Below are 18,455 nucleotides of genomic sequence, written 5' to 3'. Positions count from 1 at the left end.
AACTTCCAGGGATGGCCCCTTGTCATGACTCCTTACCACTGTTCAACCAAGCAAAAGAATTCCCCAGTGTCAGCCCTGTAACCACCTCTCAACAGTTTAAAAGTCTCAATCATATCACCCCTCCTTCTTCTGTCCACCAAACTCTGCAGTCCACACTCCCTCAGCTGATCCTCATAACTAACATTGTACAGTCCCGACACCATCATTGTTATCCGCCTTTGTACCCTTTCCACAGTTAATTTATCCCCTTCAAATCCTGGGGATCAGATCTGAGAACAATAGTCTAAGTGTGGTCTGATCAGAGTCTTATACAACGGAATGATAACCAATTTATCTCTGCAGGTCAGTGTCCTTCTCATTATTGCAGCAATCCTCTGTGTTACCTTCACTACCTTTGCAACATGTCCTCTAAATTTCAGATTTCTATCAATCATCAAACCCAGATCTCTTGTTTCTCCTACTTCCTGCAGTTTAACTCCTCCCATAGAGTATGCAGCATCCCATCGATGTGTCCTAAACCTCAAGACCTTACATTTTGCTGCATTAAACTGACCCCCATTCATTTGCCCATCTATCTAGCTTATTCAAATCCTCTTGCAGGGCTACCACATCTGCACTATTACTGATAACCCTTCCCAGCTTTGCATCATCCGCAAACAACCAAATATCCCCTTGCAATCCACGGACAATGTCATTGATATAAAGGTTAAACAATATAGGTCCCAGTATTGAGTCCTGTGGAACCCCACTTGTTACCTTCTGCCTCTTTGATATTGCTCCACCATACACAACTCTCTGATACCTATCAGACAGCTAATCCTGAATCCAGTTGACCAATCTGACATTCAGTCCCATGTGCTGCAACTTGAATATCAGCTTATCATGTGGCACCATGTCAAATGCCTTGCTAAGTCTAGGAAAATGGCAGTATATGCCTTTCCGTCATCTAATGCTCTTGTAACTTTATCATAAAAGACTAGCATATTGCTAAAACAAGAGCGCCCCTTCACAAATCCATGTTGACTCTCACTGATAACATTACCCTCATCTGCCCAATGCTGTATATGGTCCCTCACTACTTTCTCCAAGATCTTACTAACTACTGATGACACACAAATTGGCCTATAATTAGACACTTCCAGTCTGCTACCGCCCTTATGCAATGGCACTATCTTACCTTCCTTCCATTCCATGGGCACCATTCCTGCAGCTAGACTTTCATTGAAAAGCCAGGTCAAGGGCACTGTCAGTTCCTTAGCAGATTCTCTCAAAACTCATAGTGAAATACCATCCAGTCCCTTAATACACTCATGCAAAAAAAAAAAAATCATCTGAGAAATATTGTTTTGATTTATTTATTTCACTTATGCAATGAATTTATATCAAACAATTATATTTGTTTAATGAAAGAATATACATGTTGGATCACTTTTCATTAAATTGCTTTAATGGTCTCTTAGGTAGTTAATATTGCTGAATAGCAATAATAGAAGTTATAAGCTATAATTATTTCAATATCCTTATGATATTTTGTAGTTCTCTTACCTTAGCATTGTATATCTTTTTGCTTTTTAAGGTGTTGGGTATGAACCAGCCATGGGAAGGTGGAGATGTCCGTCGTTTTTCAGGTGGTGGTCATAAAGTTAATTTATTAAGAGAAGAAATGAAAAAACATTGGGATCAACCAGATCTTATTATCATGTTTGTAGATAGGTAAGAAACTTTTCTTATTCCATTTATGGAGTGTCTGAAAGATGTACACATTTTATTAGGATAAGTTACATGATGAATTACAAAGATATGAAATACTATTTTTGGTCCCATGCTATTGGTTACTGAATGGAAAAGATATCAGCAATATATATGGGGAGCTTTGAAAAGGTGCTTAAATGAGGCAGTACCTGAATTTGTCCCTGGAGTTCAAAGAACAGATAGGATGGAAGTAAAGTGGATGTGCACTCTTATTAAGCATGAGACCCATAAGAAGAAGATGATGTCGAAAGAATATATGAGAATAAGAGTGAGAGGAGTTATGAAATATATAAAGTGAAGGAAAGAAAATTTATGAGTATTGTATGTAAAACTGAATTGGAGTACAAAAAGAAACTGGCTGTGCAGACTAAAGGAAATCCTAAAAAAATTTATTGTTACACTGCAAGTAAAAGAAAGAATATATTTGAAGATTTTAGAGAAGATGGTAAAAATTTATATAGAGAAATGTGTTCACAAACAAGCCATACTGGATTTATTAAAGGAACATGTTTTAGCAATTTGTGCTATGATACGCTTCAACTTTGCTAAGGTATTTGATAGAATATCACATGAGACTGTGCATAAACTGGAGAATGTGGATACTGAATATAAACTATTGACCTGGATAAGTGGGTGGTTGATGGACAGGCAGGGGTAGCTCGTGCATAGGCACTGCAGAACTGCAGCACCCCCAATCTCAATATATAAATATATTTATTAATTTATTTATATTTGCTTGTAATATTTAATTTTATCATCAACAATCCTATACAATTCTCTTATTTTGTATAAAAAAATAATAAAAATCCATCTTGTAGCACTTAGGAGGGCGAAGGACACTAGCAGCACTGTGTTTACCACAGTGTCATATTGCTACTCATGCAAGCATATGCACGCCATAGTGAGATGTGAGCTATTAGTGTAATGCGGCACTGTCCATTGCACAGTTCCACTGTTGTTTATATGCAGTTTGCACCAGTAGTAGAGTGTTTGTAGCGCTTATTATGTTTACTTCTTCTCTTTAAGTATTTGGACATTACCATTAAAGCATTTAATGGTAATGTCCAAAAAATCTTTAATTACAATTAAAAGAATGGATTTTATTTTTAAGTAATTTTGAATTATACAAAAAACTATAATTTTATCGATAATAAACAATATTTTTTCATGAAACAAAACAAGAAGAATATTATTCAGTGACCCAGATTTGGTCACCTAGGTTTCTTCTTGATGGGAAGGAAGTGGAGAGGATCCAGAGGCGAGTGACTAAGATGATAGCAGGTCTATGGAATGAACCTTATGAGAACAGGTTGAAGATTTGTGGGTTGCAGAAACTAGTTGATAGGCAGAAAAGGGGGAGATATGATTGAGACATTCAAATTGCTAAAGGGATTCTATAGGATTAATTCAGAGGATATTTTTGGGATCAGGACTGGTGTTGGGAGAACTAGGGAACATCTATGGAAGCTAGGCAAGAGTGTGGTTAGCAAGGGTGTTAGAGCTGGGTTCTTTACTTTTAGAGTGGTAAATGAGTGGAATAAGCTGCCAGAGTCTGTTGTGGGTGCTATGACAGTGTGAGTTCAAGGCAAGGTATTATAGATACTGTGAGAATGTCAAATGGTTGTGTGGACATGATGTTTACGGCCTCCCTCAATGAGTCTAAGGATTCCTGGAGTCGCCCGTAATAATAATATATTTTATTTTTAAGTAATTTTGAATTATACCAAACTGTATAATTTTATCAATAATAAAACAATATTTTTTCATGTTTAATTTTTTTTATTTTATTTTAATTTTTACCACATTATCATTTGGTATTTTGATATTTTATCCAAACATGTATACACTGTACTTACAGTGTGTATGTATATTGCGAAAGTTGCAGCACCCCCACAATTTTAAGCCACGAGCCGCCACTGTGGCCAGGCATCAGAAAATGGTATATGGCAGGTCTAGTGGATCATTCCTTGGACCATTGTTGCTCAGTCTATACATTAGTAATACTGGTAGGGTCGGACAGGAGATGTTCAATTGTTTGCTGATGATGCAATAATCGACAGTGTTATCACAGATGCTACTGATATCTAGTACTTTCAGGATTTGAGTAGGATGGAAATCTGGACAAATGATAATGGCTGTCAATTCAGTGTTAGTTAGTGTAAAGTTATGCATTTTGAGATTTCTGTTGGTGGGTTTATGCTACAAGAAACTGACAAGGTTATGGATTGAGTAATGGTGAATAGGAATTTGAAGTTCAAAGGTCTCATAGCAAAAGTTGCAAATACTCAGAGGATAAATGTAATGTTTAAACAAGCATTTACATGTAAGGATATGGAAGTCATTTTGCATCTTTACAAGGCCTTCATACGACTGCACTTTGACTACTGTGTGCAGATTGAGTCTCCTGGGTTAAGAGTGAATAAAGAAGCTGTAGAAAGTTTGCAAATAATAGTTTAAAAGATTATATTGGGATTGTGGAATGTAGATTATGTGGACAGATTCATCTGTGTATCCAGACACTGACAAACAGGAGAAAGAGGGATGATATGGTAGAGGTTTATAAACTTCTGAATGGATGTATATGATATCGGTTGTTAAAATTAAGTTTGGGCTTGGTTAAGAACGGAGTAAGAGCTAGATTTTTCTCTCACAGAGCAGTGAGTGGAACAGTTTGCTTGTTGAAGTGGTGAGTGCATCTAGTGTGATGAGTTTGTCATACTTTCTCTTGAAAGTATGTGAACTGGTGTTGGCAATATGTGGCCTTCCTCAATGAGTTTTTGACTCCCTTGAAGTCTCAGATAATAATAATAAAGTTAGGCTTTTATATTTCAAGAATTACTGTTTAACATAGCTTAAAAGTCATTTTAATCGTTTTTCAGAATAAATTAAGCTGAAAGATATATTTAGAAAGGCATTTAGTATTAATGAAAATCACTTAAAGCTTTATCTTTAAAAATTTAGATTGCTTTCCCCCCCCCCCTCCTCCCTCTGCTTGAAATTGAATACTTTGCCTGAAATTAGATTTCGAGTATGTTGTATGCTGAACGTGACTGTTGAGTCCTCAACTCACAGCATTAACTTATAAGTAATAGCAGGCAATTTCATGATGATGGTACATAGTTCAAAAGTTATCAGCTTTGCACCTTGGAAAAGGCTGATGATCTGTTTAGCCTTCAGCACTGCTGATGTGTGTGATTTAAGTGTCCCTATTTGGAAGACAATTGTGCATTATGCAACTACTTTTGATGTAGAAACATTGGTTCACCACAACATGGTACTTGATGGTTGTAATTCCATTGTATGGAGACTGAGATCGAAGCATTTGGACATCTTCATTCTACTAAGTCTGCTTCTATTAAATATGGAATATTTTTTCTGCCTGTCAGCTGTCATTGTTTTCTTGGATTGTGCTTTATTCTGCCTTGACCTTGCTTTCAAGGTCAAGGCAGAAAAGGGTCACCTTAGGCAGCAAGGAGGACTGAGCACAATCCAAGAAAACTTTTTGCAAACCAACTACTGAAATGAAATGCAAAATTTTGGAATACAAAATAACTACTGAAAAATTTGATACAAAACATTCATAAACTTTATTAACACGTTCGCTGCCAACTATGAGTATACTCGTAGTTGGTATATGAGCCTCACAAGCCAACCATGAATATACTCGTATGTCGATTACCGACCTCCTATACCAAGCACGAGTTAACCCTTAGTATAAGTACCTTAATTTGGTACTTATACTAAGGGTTATACTTATAATATTATAATACCAGTAATTATATTATAAAATTTATGAGCATTTTGAATGTATATATCAAAAATGCATATTGCCAATTTCTTTGGCCATCTAATTGTCTTTCGTAAGGTGAAATAATAAGAAAGCATTTGATCAGAAAGATATCGATGCCTGACATACCCAAATTATAGTCCCTAATGATATTTGGTTTTAAATGAATTTTACCATTCTGATTTTTCGCTTCAACCATTTCAAATTTGTGCATATTTGAAATGGAAAGAACTTCCCTCTTATCCTTCCATTTACGATGATGAATTCATTAAATTCATCATCGCTCATATTTGCGTAAGCCTCTAATTCTTTATCAGTAAGTTTTCTTTTACTGGTCATGGCAAAACTGAAGGTTTTTAGAGACTAGATGCAATAAACACAGTCATCAGTGCATGTAATATATAGGTGGGGTGATACGAGAGTACTCGTAGTTGGCATATGAAACAAAATTCTGTCTGATAAGCCAGCTATGAGATTACTCGTAGTGACCTTGAAGATGCAAAAGCGCTTGGCGTGCAGGAACAAACTATGCCCAAGGAGCGTGGCGGTGAATGTGTTAAATCAGATATTTCAATCTGAGTCTAATGGATCATCTTTGATGAAATGCCAATTCAATATGGTGGCATAATAGCAATGAATTTCAAATGATATAAGCCCCATGTATGGGACAATACAATATAATACAATACAACAGATTGTGAGATGTAATTAAAAAAATGAACTTATTGCTTATAACTAAAGAATATGACTACCAAATTTTTGCTAGAAAAAGTCAGTCAGTCATTACAGTATAAGTTTGGACAGTGTAGTAGCACTTCAGCACTTTCTTTGAGTGAACACTCAAATTTGGAACAGCAAAGTAGATGAGTTTTAGACTAGAAGATTCTGTGGTCAGTGTCAATGCCATGCTCTGCTAAACTAGACTTTTCAGGCTTATTATAAATGATATAAGATTGGTGTTCCTGTAGTCTCTTCTTAACAGAATGTCTTGTTTATCCAAAGTAAAAGAGGTGGCAATATTACAAAGAACTTGGAAAATATCTGGGAGTGACAGAGGAAACCATATATCCTTGATAAAAGATAATAAAAAAAAGAAGAAAGTTAAATAATAGGGAAACAAAACATAAGTACAATCTTGCAGTTTCAGGGCTCTTAGGAGTAGACTTGTAGGAGTCAAAAATGCACAAAAATGGATATGATTTTGCATAGTCCTAAGAAAAGCTACAACACTAAGCATAACTTATTAACTCTCTATTGAGGATGCCAACAAGCCCTGTCTGGAAGTTTCTTCCATACTACATTTTTATTTAATTAATTTATTTATTATGTTGTTCCCACCCATGAAAGGTTATTTGCAAACCTAGAGTTCATTTTGTACTGGGTGTGTTAAGGATATTTTTTTCCCTATTTTTATCAGTTTTTTTATATATTTTTTTGTATTTTTTTAAAATTTATTATTATATAGTCCAGAAACCTTTCTAAAGACCAAATGTCGAAATTTTCAAGAGACTTCAGGCCTCAAGGGTCGAGGTCTTACACTGGGCAATGAAATCCATCTCCTACTAAAGACACAAACATCCATGCCCATGTCAGGATTCAAATATCAAAATCATCTCTACAGCCTATTGGTATCATGGTTGGTTTTGACATTTAATCTTTATTTCTAAAGGTTCCTTTAGCGCTGAAACTCTTCAGTTATTGTCACCAGCATTTCCTCCAGACATAGTCAAATTGTTTGACTCTTTCATCCACTCAGGCTGTTTTGTCTGCAAAAATAACCTCTATAAGAAGATTGAAGGCACTTTCGTGAGAGCTGTCTTCCTCCTTCCTTAACAGTTTCTACTTCAGCATCTTAAAGGACACCATATTTTCCTCCACACAATCTCAATCATCATTTTAGATATGCTATGTAGATGATGTTTTCACCATTTGGTTACATCTTGAAGATCCACCTTCTTTTCCAACACTATGGAGATAGAAAAGGAAGAAAATCTGCCTTCTTAGACATCCTCCTCTTCCATTCTCTCTGGTATACTAACTCCCTCTACTTATCGTAAACCTATCTTCACTGGTCATTATATGCAGCAAGATTTTGCATGCCATCCATTTCAAAAAATGGGCATCATCAAAACTTGGTTGTTATCTGCTCCAATCCTCATGATTTCATACTAGAACGGGACAATATCCATTGTTTAATGCAACATAGCTATTTCTCACAGAAGATTCAGTGTATTTTTAACTCCTGCAGGCCTACTCCTAAGAAACCTGAACCTGCATGAGATTTCAAATTCCTTATTTTGCTTGTAATCTCCAGTTTTGAAGATCCTCAAGAAATACAATCTAGTACTAGAAATGTTTTCTTCCTGTCAACTAACTTTCTTCTGTGTTGCCTTTCATCAAGGAGAAACAGTCCTCTATCTGTCCCAGATTTTTTCAAATTTCTTTGTGATTGCCATTTCTTTTACAGTAAACAGAATGTTCTGTTGAGAAGAAACTACAGCAACACCAATCTTATATCTTCGTTAATAGGTCTGAGAAGTCTGAATTAGTACAGCATGAAGTTGATACTGACCACAGAACCTTCTGGTCATCTCCTTTGCCATTGCTGCATGAGTGTGCCTGCAGCACATTATCACATCACCCAACTGTATTGTATTACACTAGCACATGGTTTGTATCATTTGAAACTTATTTTCACTGAAGATGATCTGTTTAAATTTAGATCAAAATATCTGATTTAATAAAGTTTTATTAACTTCTTGATGTGTTTCTGGTTTGTTTTTCTATTATGTCACAAGTGCTATTAAAGATTCAAGGAAATGCAAAAAATATAATACAACGAATAACAAGTACTTCTCTACAATACAAATAGGCTCTAAAAAATAAAATGCATTGCAAAAAAAAACAATTACTGTTTATTGGTTTGGATATAATTGTGTGTTTTGTTAATGCATTTCAGCTGAACTGATGGAAAAGTTAAAATGCTTAAAACTTTTTAATTATAGCTATGACGTAATTTTTATGGCAAGAGCAGAAGAAATTTTGAAAAAATTTCACAAAACCAAAGCTAAAGTTCTGTTCTCTGCTGAAGGTTTCTGTTGGCCAGATACGTCTTTAAGTGTAAGTAAAGAGTAGTTTTAATTTCTTTCATTTTATCATCTACTTCTCTAATTTTTTTAATTGGTTTTAAAAATACAGGTTCATAGTAATTGAAACAGTTGATATTTACTATATTTATTTATTTATTTTTTAGAAAGCAAAAAATGGAAAGATTTACAGAACTAAAATTTACACCATTAGGAAATATAACTTGCAAAATTTTTAACATATCTTGTAAGAATTGACGTAAATCAAACTTTTGCCACCTTAGTATGCATGATCTCAGTTCAGTACATTGGTAGTTGTCAAGTTTCTTGAATCCAGATTCCAACCATTGCTGAGAACTTTTTTTCAAGAATATTTAATATGGAATTCCCCCCTCCTCTCTCTCCTGTTTAAAGTGGAACCTCTCTCTCTCTCTTGACTGCCTTTCATTTATTCTTGATGTAAGCAGGTTATTATTTTATGTATGTGTGTGTATGTATATATATATATATATATATATATATATATAGGCACCCCAGGGAAGCAGTAACTCATCAAGGGAGGCAATGAAAGATATAATTCCTTGGTTGTTATCATACCACTCCTTAAAAACTTTCACCAAAGATGCACTCAGTGTCCACAAATGCTTTATTCTCTGCACTCGCTACACACCATGAAAAGAACCTAGAGCTCTCATTCTTAATGACCACACCATTACTCAGTTTAGCCGATCTCATATAGATGTGTCAGGGCTTTTCTCCTGAAAACTTGGATTTTTCATCCCACAAAAATGGCCAGAAGACCACATGCATTTACAGACAGAACACATACATTGACATTCTTGAGAATTTTAAAAAAGTCTGTGTGCAGAAGTCAAGAATTTCAGATTGTGTAGCAAGTATTTAGTAGTTACTACATGAGTAATATTGCACCAATGCTAACATAAAAATTTGTTTTGAATGTGGTTCCCACTCACTAAAGGTTATTAGTAAACCTATAGTACATTTGCACTGTGGGTAGGCTAAGGAATTTTTTTTCCATTTTTATCAATTATATATATATATATTTGTATGTTTTTTATTTATTTTTATATAGTTTGGAAACCCTGCACTAGAGACCAAACATGGAACTTTTTTCAAGCCACTTCAGGCCTTCAAATAAGCGGAGCGGTAGTCTCACACCAGGCGATGAAATTCATTTCTCACGTAAAGACAATTACAAACATCCATGCTTGGATTCGAATCTGCGAATAGTAGAATAACATGTTTTAGGTGGAGAATATACATACAACAAACATGATAAAAAGCCTATAACTTTTGATCATGATATAATTATAAAGGATTGAGAGATTCAAAAACATCTTGAGTGAAGTAAGAACTGTTCCAACTATGCCTCCATTCATTTTAAAGCTATTGCTTCTGCCGTAAGAGTCACAGTAGTTATAAAAGTATGAAGTAACAAGTGACAGTAATTTAAAATTTTAGTATTATTACTGACTAATTCACAATAAAATATTCCAAAAACCCATGAAATTACATTCATTCCAGTCCTAAATGAATTTCATTTTCTAAAAAAAAAAAGTTTTAATTTCTAGATCAGTGTGATATCATTTGTCTTAATGTGATATGATATCTTACGAAGCTTGAGTGAGTGGAGGAAAAACTAGTGGTGAGTAAGAAGGAGATATATGAAGAATTCATTAAACTCTGTGTTTATAAGGTGATAAATTTGATGAAACCTCATTTTTTTAAAAGCGAATATTGTTGCAGAGAAAGATAGAATTAAGCAGACTTCAGGGCTTATTTAACAAAAGCCTTGCAATGAGGTATGTTCCAAAGAAGGTTTAAAGAGGGTAAAATTGTTCACAAAGACTGAGGCTTCATATTACAGACGTTAATCATCTGTGTTTGAGGCTGATCTTATGTTGTGAAGATTGGCTAGGAATTCAGATTGGGTTAGTTATAGTAGGGATTCTCTATGAGAGTCAACACAGGTTTGTTAAAGGCAGGTCATGTTTTAACAATTTACTTAACATATTACAGTAGACTGGTGTTTTGGATGGAGAATATGCTTATACAGTAGTATATTTAGATTTTGCAAAGGCCTTGATAGACAAGTTAGTATTTAAATTGGAATGGATAGGATTGGATAGTAGACTAGTGAAATGGATAAAAAATTGACTCTGTTAGGGAATAGTAACCTGAAAGAGGAAAATCACTAGTAATATGCTGCAAGATTTGTTATAGGGCAGTTATTATTTAGCTTATGTGCTAATGAAATTGTGAGAGTTTAAATTGAGATATACAGTTGTTTGCAGGTGATGCAAAGTTTGGGGGAACTATGAGGAGTGGAATAATGTGTGGGCACATTAGTGGGGCTTCTAGTTCAGTGTTGCAAAGCAGAAGATTTGAAATTTGTAAAGCAAGGATGAGATATAGTGTGTGTGTGTGTGTGTGTGTGTGTGTAGAATTCATGAGATCTTGGAGGAAGAGAAGATAATGGACATGGAAGAGGTATGTAAGGAACTGAAATTTTTGATGCTAGCTTTCTGGAATTGGGAGTGCAACACAGTGTTATGACAATGATGAGGAGGTATTGATATTTAGAAATAAGTTATAGTTTCAGCACATTTGGACTGCTCTATACAGATTTTTTTCCCTTTCTTATAGAGAAACTTGTGCCTTAGTTTTATGAATTATTTACATGTAAACTTAATAGTAAAGGTAAAGGTAATAATTTATTATAAGGCCAGTATGAAAATTACAGACCAACTTTAGTGGCAAAAAACAGTTGATACAAAGTAGAATGCAAACAATGGATTTATTTGAAATAGAATGAGATGCATGATGTTATATTTCCAGTAACGTTAAGCTCTAACTGAGGAAAAGTTTAATCATAACAATATTTAAAAAAATTAATGATGCGTTATTCTAATCAGACTTTCCCATATTTTTGATAACAATAGGCAGTCATTCAACTTCAAGTTTGGGCGGTGAAGTAAGGCTTCAGTGTTCTCCTTAAATAAATGTTCAGATTTGTATTGACAGTGGTGTAGTAGGTGTGTTTCAGACCAAAGAATGTTGTGGTCTGTGTTTACTCCATGTTGAGCCAATCCAGATTTATTGGATTTTCTGTGGTAAATATATGATTGATGTTCTTGTATTCTTTTTTCTATTGAGCATCCAGTTTGTCTGAAGTAGTATAGATGGCAGTCAAAAGGAACTTATACAATTGCTTTGGACAAACTGGATGCTCAATAGAAAAGAGAATACAAGAACATCAATCACATATTTATCACAGGAAATGTGATAAATCTGGATTGACTCAACATGGCGTAGACACAGGCCACAACATTCTTTTGTCTGAAATGTACGAAATTTGAATGTTTATTTAAGGAGATTGCCGAAGCCTTGCTTGACCGCCCGAACTTGAATCGAAATGAGTGCTTATCATTATCGAAGATATGGAAAAGTCTGATTAGAATAACACATCATTAATTTTTTATACTGTTATGATTAACCTTTTCCTCAGTTAGAAAATAAAGTTACTGGAAATATAAGATCACGTGCCTCATTCTAATTCAAATAAATCCATTGTTTGCATTCTACCTTGTATCAACTGTATATTGCCACTGAAGATGGTTTGTAGTTTTCAGACTGAAATGTATGGCTTTATAATAAATTATTATCTTTACTTTGTGTTTACTTGTAAATAATTCATAAATCTATGCAGATTTGGTCACTTGATTTTTGAGATGGGCCAAAGAAGAGTTACTCAGGTAATATCAGGTCTCAGAAATTGGGTATTATTATTGTACAGACATATTCATGGAGTCAGAACACTCATTGCAGAAGACCCCATTTATCCACATAATATCTGTCATACCTTTCCTTGAACCCATAACAGGCAAAGTGCAAACAGCTGACTCTGGCAGCCCATTCCATTCATTCACTCCAAGTGAAAAATCTAGTCCTCATTCCCTACTAACCACACTTTTACTCACTTCCAGAGATGACCTCTAATTCTGTCTCCTCTGTCAAAGTGCTAAAATATTTTCCTTGCATCGATCATATAAAAACCATTAAGTAACTTAAATATTTCTGTCATATCCCCTCTTATTCACCTATCAACTAACTTCTTCAACCCACAAACCCTCAATCTATTATTATTATTATTATTATCTGAGACCTCCAGGGAGTCAAGGACTTGTTGAGGGAGGCTGTAAATTACCCAACCCAGCTATCATACCTTCACTTAAATTCATTTACACTAGATGCACCCACTACCCCTAAGTGCAAATTATTCCACTCACTCACTGCTCTCTGGGAGAAAAACCTAGCTCTTACCCCTTTCTTGACTGAGAGCAACCTTAACTTCCATGGATGCTCCCGTGTTCTCTCCCAGCCTTCCGTATGACGAAAAATTTCATCATTTGAAATGCTATAACACCCATTCAAAACCTCTATCATATCACCCCTCTTTCTTCTGTTAACCAGAGTCTGCAATCCACATACTCGTAATCTGTCCTCATAATCTAAATCCTATAATCCGGATATAATCTTTGTAACTCTTCTTTGCACCCTTTCCACAGCTTCTTTATCCCCTTGCTAATTTATCCCCCTTGTAATCTATTTATCCCCAAATGCATAACTTGACATGCTAGCCTGGTTCACTGAGTGGCTTCCATACTCACTCTCCAAAACAGGTCGCAAGTTCGAATCCTTCTGTGGTCATGGATGTTTGTGATTGTCTTTAAGTGGGAGATGAATTTCGTTGCCCAGTGTGAGACCTTCCCCTTATTAGAGGCGTGAAGTGACTTGAAGAAGGTCCATGTTTGGTCTCTAGAGCAGAGTTTCCGGACTATGTAAAAATGAAAAAAATTACAAAAAAAAGTATATGTGAAATTGATAAAAATGGGGGGGGAATCCTTAGCCCCCACCCATGTATTTATTTATTTCATATGGAGTTTCCTCCCCCATCCCTTAGGATGGGTTGAGCCCTCCTAATGAGGGATTAAGTATGTATTTTATGACTGTATGTAGATCGTGTGTGTGTGTTCATGGGGCTGGTTTGCCTGTTCTGAGGGACAAAAAACCAGAGTTGCTGCGTGAAAAAAACCCTCTATCTCCGTATGAGACTAGCTAACTCACCTTTAGTCAAAAGAGACCGTATAAAGGTTCCTTACATCATAGACAGGAATTGAACCCAGGTCTTTCCGACCAAAGGGCTTGGTCTATACCAACTGAGCTGAGGAGGCTCTTCCCACTCATGGTACAAAATGTTCTATAGGTTTATAGTAATCTTTCATGAGTGGGAACCACACATAAAATACTGACAACCTATTTAAGTCATCTTGCAAGATCTCCACACTTGATTCACTATTACTCTACTTAATTTTGCATCATCAGCAAATAACTGAATATTTCCTTTCAGATTATTTCCTATATAATTTATGTACAAATTAAACAGTAATGATCCTAGCACTGAACCTTATGGAGAAAGCTGATAACCACTAGTTATCAGCTTTCACCTGGATTCTTCTCTTCCATATACTACTTTTGATATTTGTTCTAGCAGCCATCCTCTTATCCACATAACCAGTGTCATATCCATCCCCCATTCATTCCAATTTGTGTAACAGAGTTCCATGTGGTATTTGGTCAGATCTTTGCAAAATCCAGCAGAATCATCATGTAGCTATTTCTCTTATCCAACTCTGTGTTTTCTCCATTATAAAAAGTTAGTAAATTACTAAGGCATGACTAACTCTTCCAAGAGCCATGCTGTCCCTCATCAGTATCATATTCCTATCCACCCATTCCTGAATTCTCTTTTTGACCAATTTTTCCAGTACTTTAATCACCAATTCTGAGATACTGATTGGTCTATAATTTGCTATTGCAATCTTAGAGGAAATGCAAAGGAATTATTTTGTCCTCTTTCCACTTGCTTGGAACTCTCCCAGACCTGAGACTTAAATTAAATAGTCTAGTCTAGTTAGAGGCATTGCCATTTCCCTCAGAATGTGAGCTGATATCCCATCTAATCCCACAGCTGTATTCACATTTTAGATTCTCTGATATCCCAAGAACCTCTAATTCATCTCTTCCCACATAAGTCTATGTCACATATATCACAGCATTAGCCTCACTTTCAAAGTAGTCACTGTGTAAATCAACTGTTTTATCTGGTTTTGTCACCTCATGACAATCAGCACTTATTAAGGTTATTCTTCCATAGTCATTCTTTCTCTTACTTGCCACATAGTGAAAGAGTTCTTAGGGATTTTCTCTGTCCTACTCAGCTAGTTTCTTCTGATTTTGCCTTCCTTACCATAGTGGGCATCCTGACCCTTGTACTTCAGGAGTTTTTGATTATATAAAGAAACCTGTGGAGAATTCATGACTAAATAAACACATATAAAACCACAGTAATAGGTTTTTTTAATATGTAAATATTTCAACCTAAGTGTCTTAGGACATCATCAGTATAGTTGAGAACAATACTAGGAATAACATAAGGGTTTGTGCAGTAGAAATTTTCCATAGGGGTTGAGAGAGAGGAGTTAAACAAGAAGTCTTTCCTAGAAGTTGTGAATGAGGGAGGGGTAGGTTTTTGTTTGGAGAGTGGTACATAAGTGGAATTTGTTGCTTAAGAGTGCAGAATAGCGAAGCCTTCTCATAGTGAATCTGACTTGTGGAGATCTGCTGCTGATGATAATACTGGGTCGCCCATAGTCATAAAGTGGTTTAAACATTTAATAACGTTTTTAATTTATTAATTATTTTTATGATTTTTTTTTTTTTGATTTTATAATGAAATACAGAAGCTGGAGATTTTATTTTATTTTTTTTTATTAGTTATCAAAAAAATTTTTGGCTTCACAAAGATGGGTTCTTTCTATGGCATATTCACAACAGTTGTTAATATTTCTGGGTTAACTGAAAGAAAAGGTGCATATGAACAAGCCCCAGACAATCCAAAAGCTAAAGGAGAACTTTTGTGTAGAAATTATGTTCTCCTTCAGCTGTTGGATTTGAGGCTTGTTCATATACACCTTTTCTTTCAGGTAATCCCCATAGGAAGAAGTTGCAAGCTGTCGGATCTGGAAAATGTGATGGCCAATTAATTGCAGATCTTTGCATAATTATTTGCTTGCCAAAAATGTGCTGTAGGAGTTAAGTTATGGCTCTAGTGGTGTGGGCAGTGGCTCCATCTTGCTGCAATCATATCGCGGGTCTGTCGTCTACTGCAGAAAGTACAAAATTTTCAATCATGGCCTGATATTGCTCACCAGTGACCATCACTGTATTACCATTGTCATCTTGAAAGAAGTAAGGCCAAAGAAAGAGGAAAACATTGAATGTTTTCCTCAGTCCTGGCTGAATGGGGTCACTTAGAGAACCCTCTTGTTGAAAACGTTCAGTCAAGCAATGAATCATTGTTTTTGAGGGAGCATTTCTGACATTAAAACGGTGATGATATGCTCTTTACATTAGAAGAATTGAATGCTGATTTTCCAAATTAAATTACACGATTTTGGTTCATTGTTGAGTTGTGAAACTCACAGAAAAAACTCAGACTAACCGCATAGCCTAGAAATATCAAAAAAAAAATTAAAAAGTTAGGTATGTCATGAATGCATAAAATATATGTAGATAATAGTCTATTTTATCATTTACTAACATAAAAATATACACAAATATATTATAAAACATTAAAATTTATCAAAATTTATGCATACAAACACTAACAGACCATGGCACCATTCGCAGTCAAGAGAAATGTAAACAAACATAAAGATACAGTATTAAGTCATAACTGCAAAAAATTAACTGTAGTACGTACTGTACTACTGTAATAATTTCGTAATCACCTCCTTTGGCTATTCTGGTGAGTTCAAGTGTTGCGAGTATCTGCTTGAAATGCCATGTGATGCTAATCACCTCCGTCTGAGCAGATCATCTCTACAGTAAATTGGGTATCACAGTAAAAAGAGATGTTCCTTGGTTCTTATGTATTTTTCATAGTGTTTAATGCAATACCATAAACCATGAATAACACCATGGGATCCATACAAAGTGCCACTAGTAATGCTGTAAATGCTCCCAAGAAGCAGAGAAAAGTTATGACATTACAAGAAAAAGTTGTATTGCTTGATATGTACCATAGATTGAGGTCTGCAGCTGTGGTTGCCAGCCATTTTAAGATAAATGAATCCAGCTTAAGGATCGTTGTAAAAAGAAAAAATTTGTGAAGCCTTCACTGCAGCTACCCAGCAGGTGCAAAAACCTTGCACTTTTTGCAAAATATCTTTTTATCTCGTATTGAAAATGCAGCCTTTATGTGAGTGCATAATTGCTATAAGGAAGGCATACCTATAGACTCTAATATGATTTGAGAAAAAGCATCATTATGTGACAAATGACAACTTAAAGCGAGAACATCATGAAAGTCTGGAAAGGTCACACCATTGAAGCCATCGTTGTTATAGAAAAAACTGTGAAAGCCATCAAGCCTGAAACAATAAATTCCTTCTATAGAAAAATGTGTCCAGATTTTGTGCATGACTTCACACTATTTATGACAGAGCCAATCGAGGAAATCATGAAAGAGATTGTGGCTATGGCAAAAAAAGGTAGGGGAGGGTGAAGGATTTCAAGATATGGATCTTGGAGAAATTCAAGAGCTAATAGACACCATACTAGAGGAATTAACAGAAGATGACTTGATGGAGATGAATTCTTCTGAAGTGTCAGACAATGAGGAAGAAGATGTAGAAGAAGTGGTGCCAAAAAACAATTAACATTAGACAATCTGGCAGACAGCTTTTGATTATTCAAGACTGCTTTTGACTTCTTTTACAACATGGACCCCCTTCTATGATATGGACAATGAAACTAAAGCAAACAGTGGAAGAAGGATTGGTACTGTATAGAAACATTTTTAGAGAAATGATAAAGCGAAAAAGTCGGACAGAAATTACGATGTAATTCAGTAACGTCACATAGTGCGCCTGCCTCTCCTACCTCCTCTTCTGCCTCTGCCGCCCTTGAGACAACACCGTCTCCTCTTTCTCAGCCTACTCAACATGAGGACATTGAGGATGAAGACCTTTATGATGATCCACTTCCACTTAATGAATAGTAAATGATCATCATGCCATACAGTTAATAAACTTATCTGTTGTGTATGTGTGTGTCTTCATGTAAAAATGTTGTGTATGTTATCTGTTGTGTATGTGTGTGTCTTCATGTACTTCATGTAAGTGTAATGCAGGAACTGTATGAGATGTTCTTGTGTCATCATCATCATTGCCTAAATACTCATCGTGTGCAAGATTGTATGGAAATGGATAGCCTATCCTTACCAAGGCATAAGGTGAGTGATATTTAATATGAAATTAATAATGTGTTAATTTTCTTACTGTTTTATAACTTTGCTTTGAAAAAGTACTGTACATTACTGTACAGTATGCCTCTCTCGTAATTGGAGAAACTGCGTATCAGCTTATCATCACAGGTAAGTGGTTTTTTTAAAATGTAATGATGTTTCCAATACTGTAATGACTGTAATACAGTATGCCATAAAAGTTTTATAATGATTCGTTCATTACTGTATGTGCTGGACTACCGTGAAGTGGTTGCATTGATTACACTAGGCTACCATAAAGCAGTCATGTCTGCATCTTCATTATCGATGCATGAATATACCTGTAAATAACTATGAATTTCTTTTTCACATTATCTTTTCATTTTTGATGTCTAGTGATAACGTCTACAGTGTTTTGTATCATATAGGACAATATTGATGTAGGCTGACAGACAGGTGA

The 18,455-nt window shown here is 35.3% G+C and overlaps 1 protein-coding gene across 2 annotated transcripts in view; it reads left to right on the top strand.

Annotated features, from left to right (window-relative positions):
* Plod (procollagen lysyl hydroxylase) overlaps positions 1-18,455 on the top strand; it is a 339,227-nt gene that overhangs the window by 32,756 nt on the left and 288,016 nt on the right. For both annotated transcript variants that reach the window (XM_090392044.1, XM_090392043.1), the window contains exons 3-4: positions 1,577-1,713; positions 8,545-8,659. In XM_090392044.1, coding sequence (XP_090248170.1) covers positions 1,577-1,713; positions 8,545-8,659 — 252 coding nt within the window. The remainder of the gene's footprint in view (positions 1-1,576; positions 1,714-8,544; positions 8,660-18,455) is intronic.

This window comes from Typopeltis vanoorti, chromosome 4 (genome assembly GCF_054136105.1).
Source record: "Typopeltis vanoorti isolate ZY-2024b chromosome 4, IOZ_Tvanoo_1.0, whole genome shotgun sequence".
NCBI lineage: Eukaryota > Metazoa > Arthropoda > Arachnida > Uropygi > Thelyphonidae > Typopeltis > Typopeltis vanoorti.
This window is presented reverse-complemented; position numbering and strand designations above follow the sequence as displayed.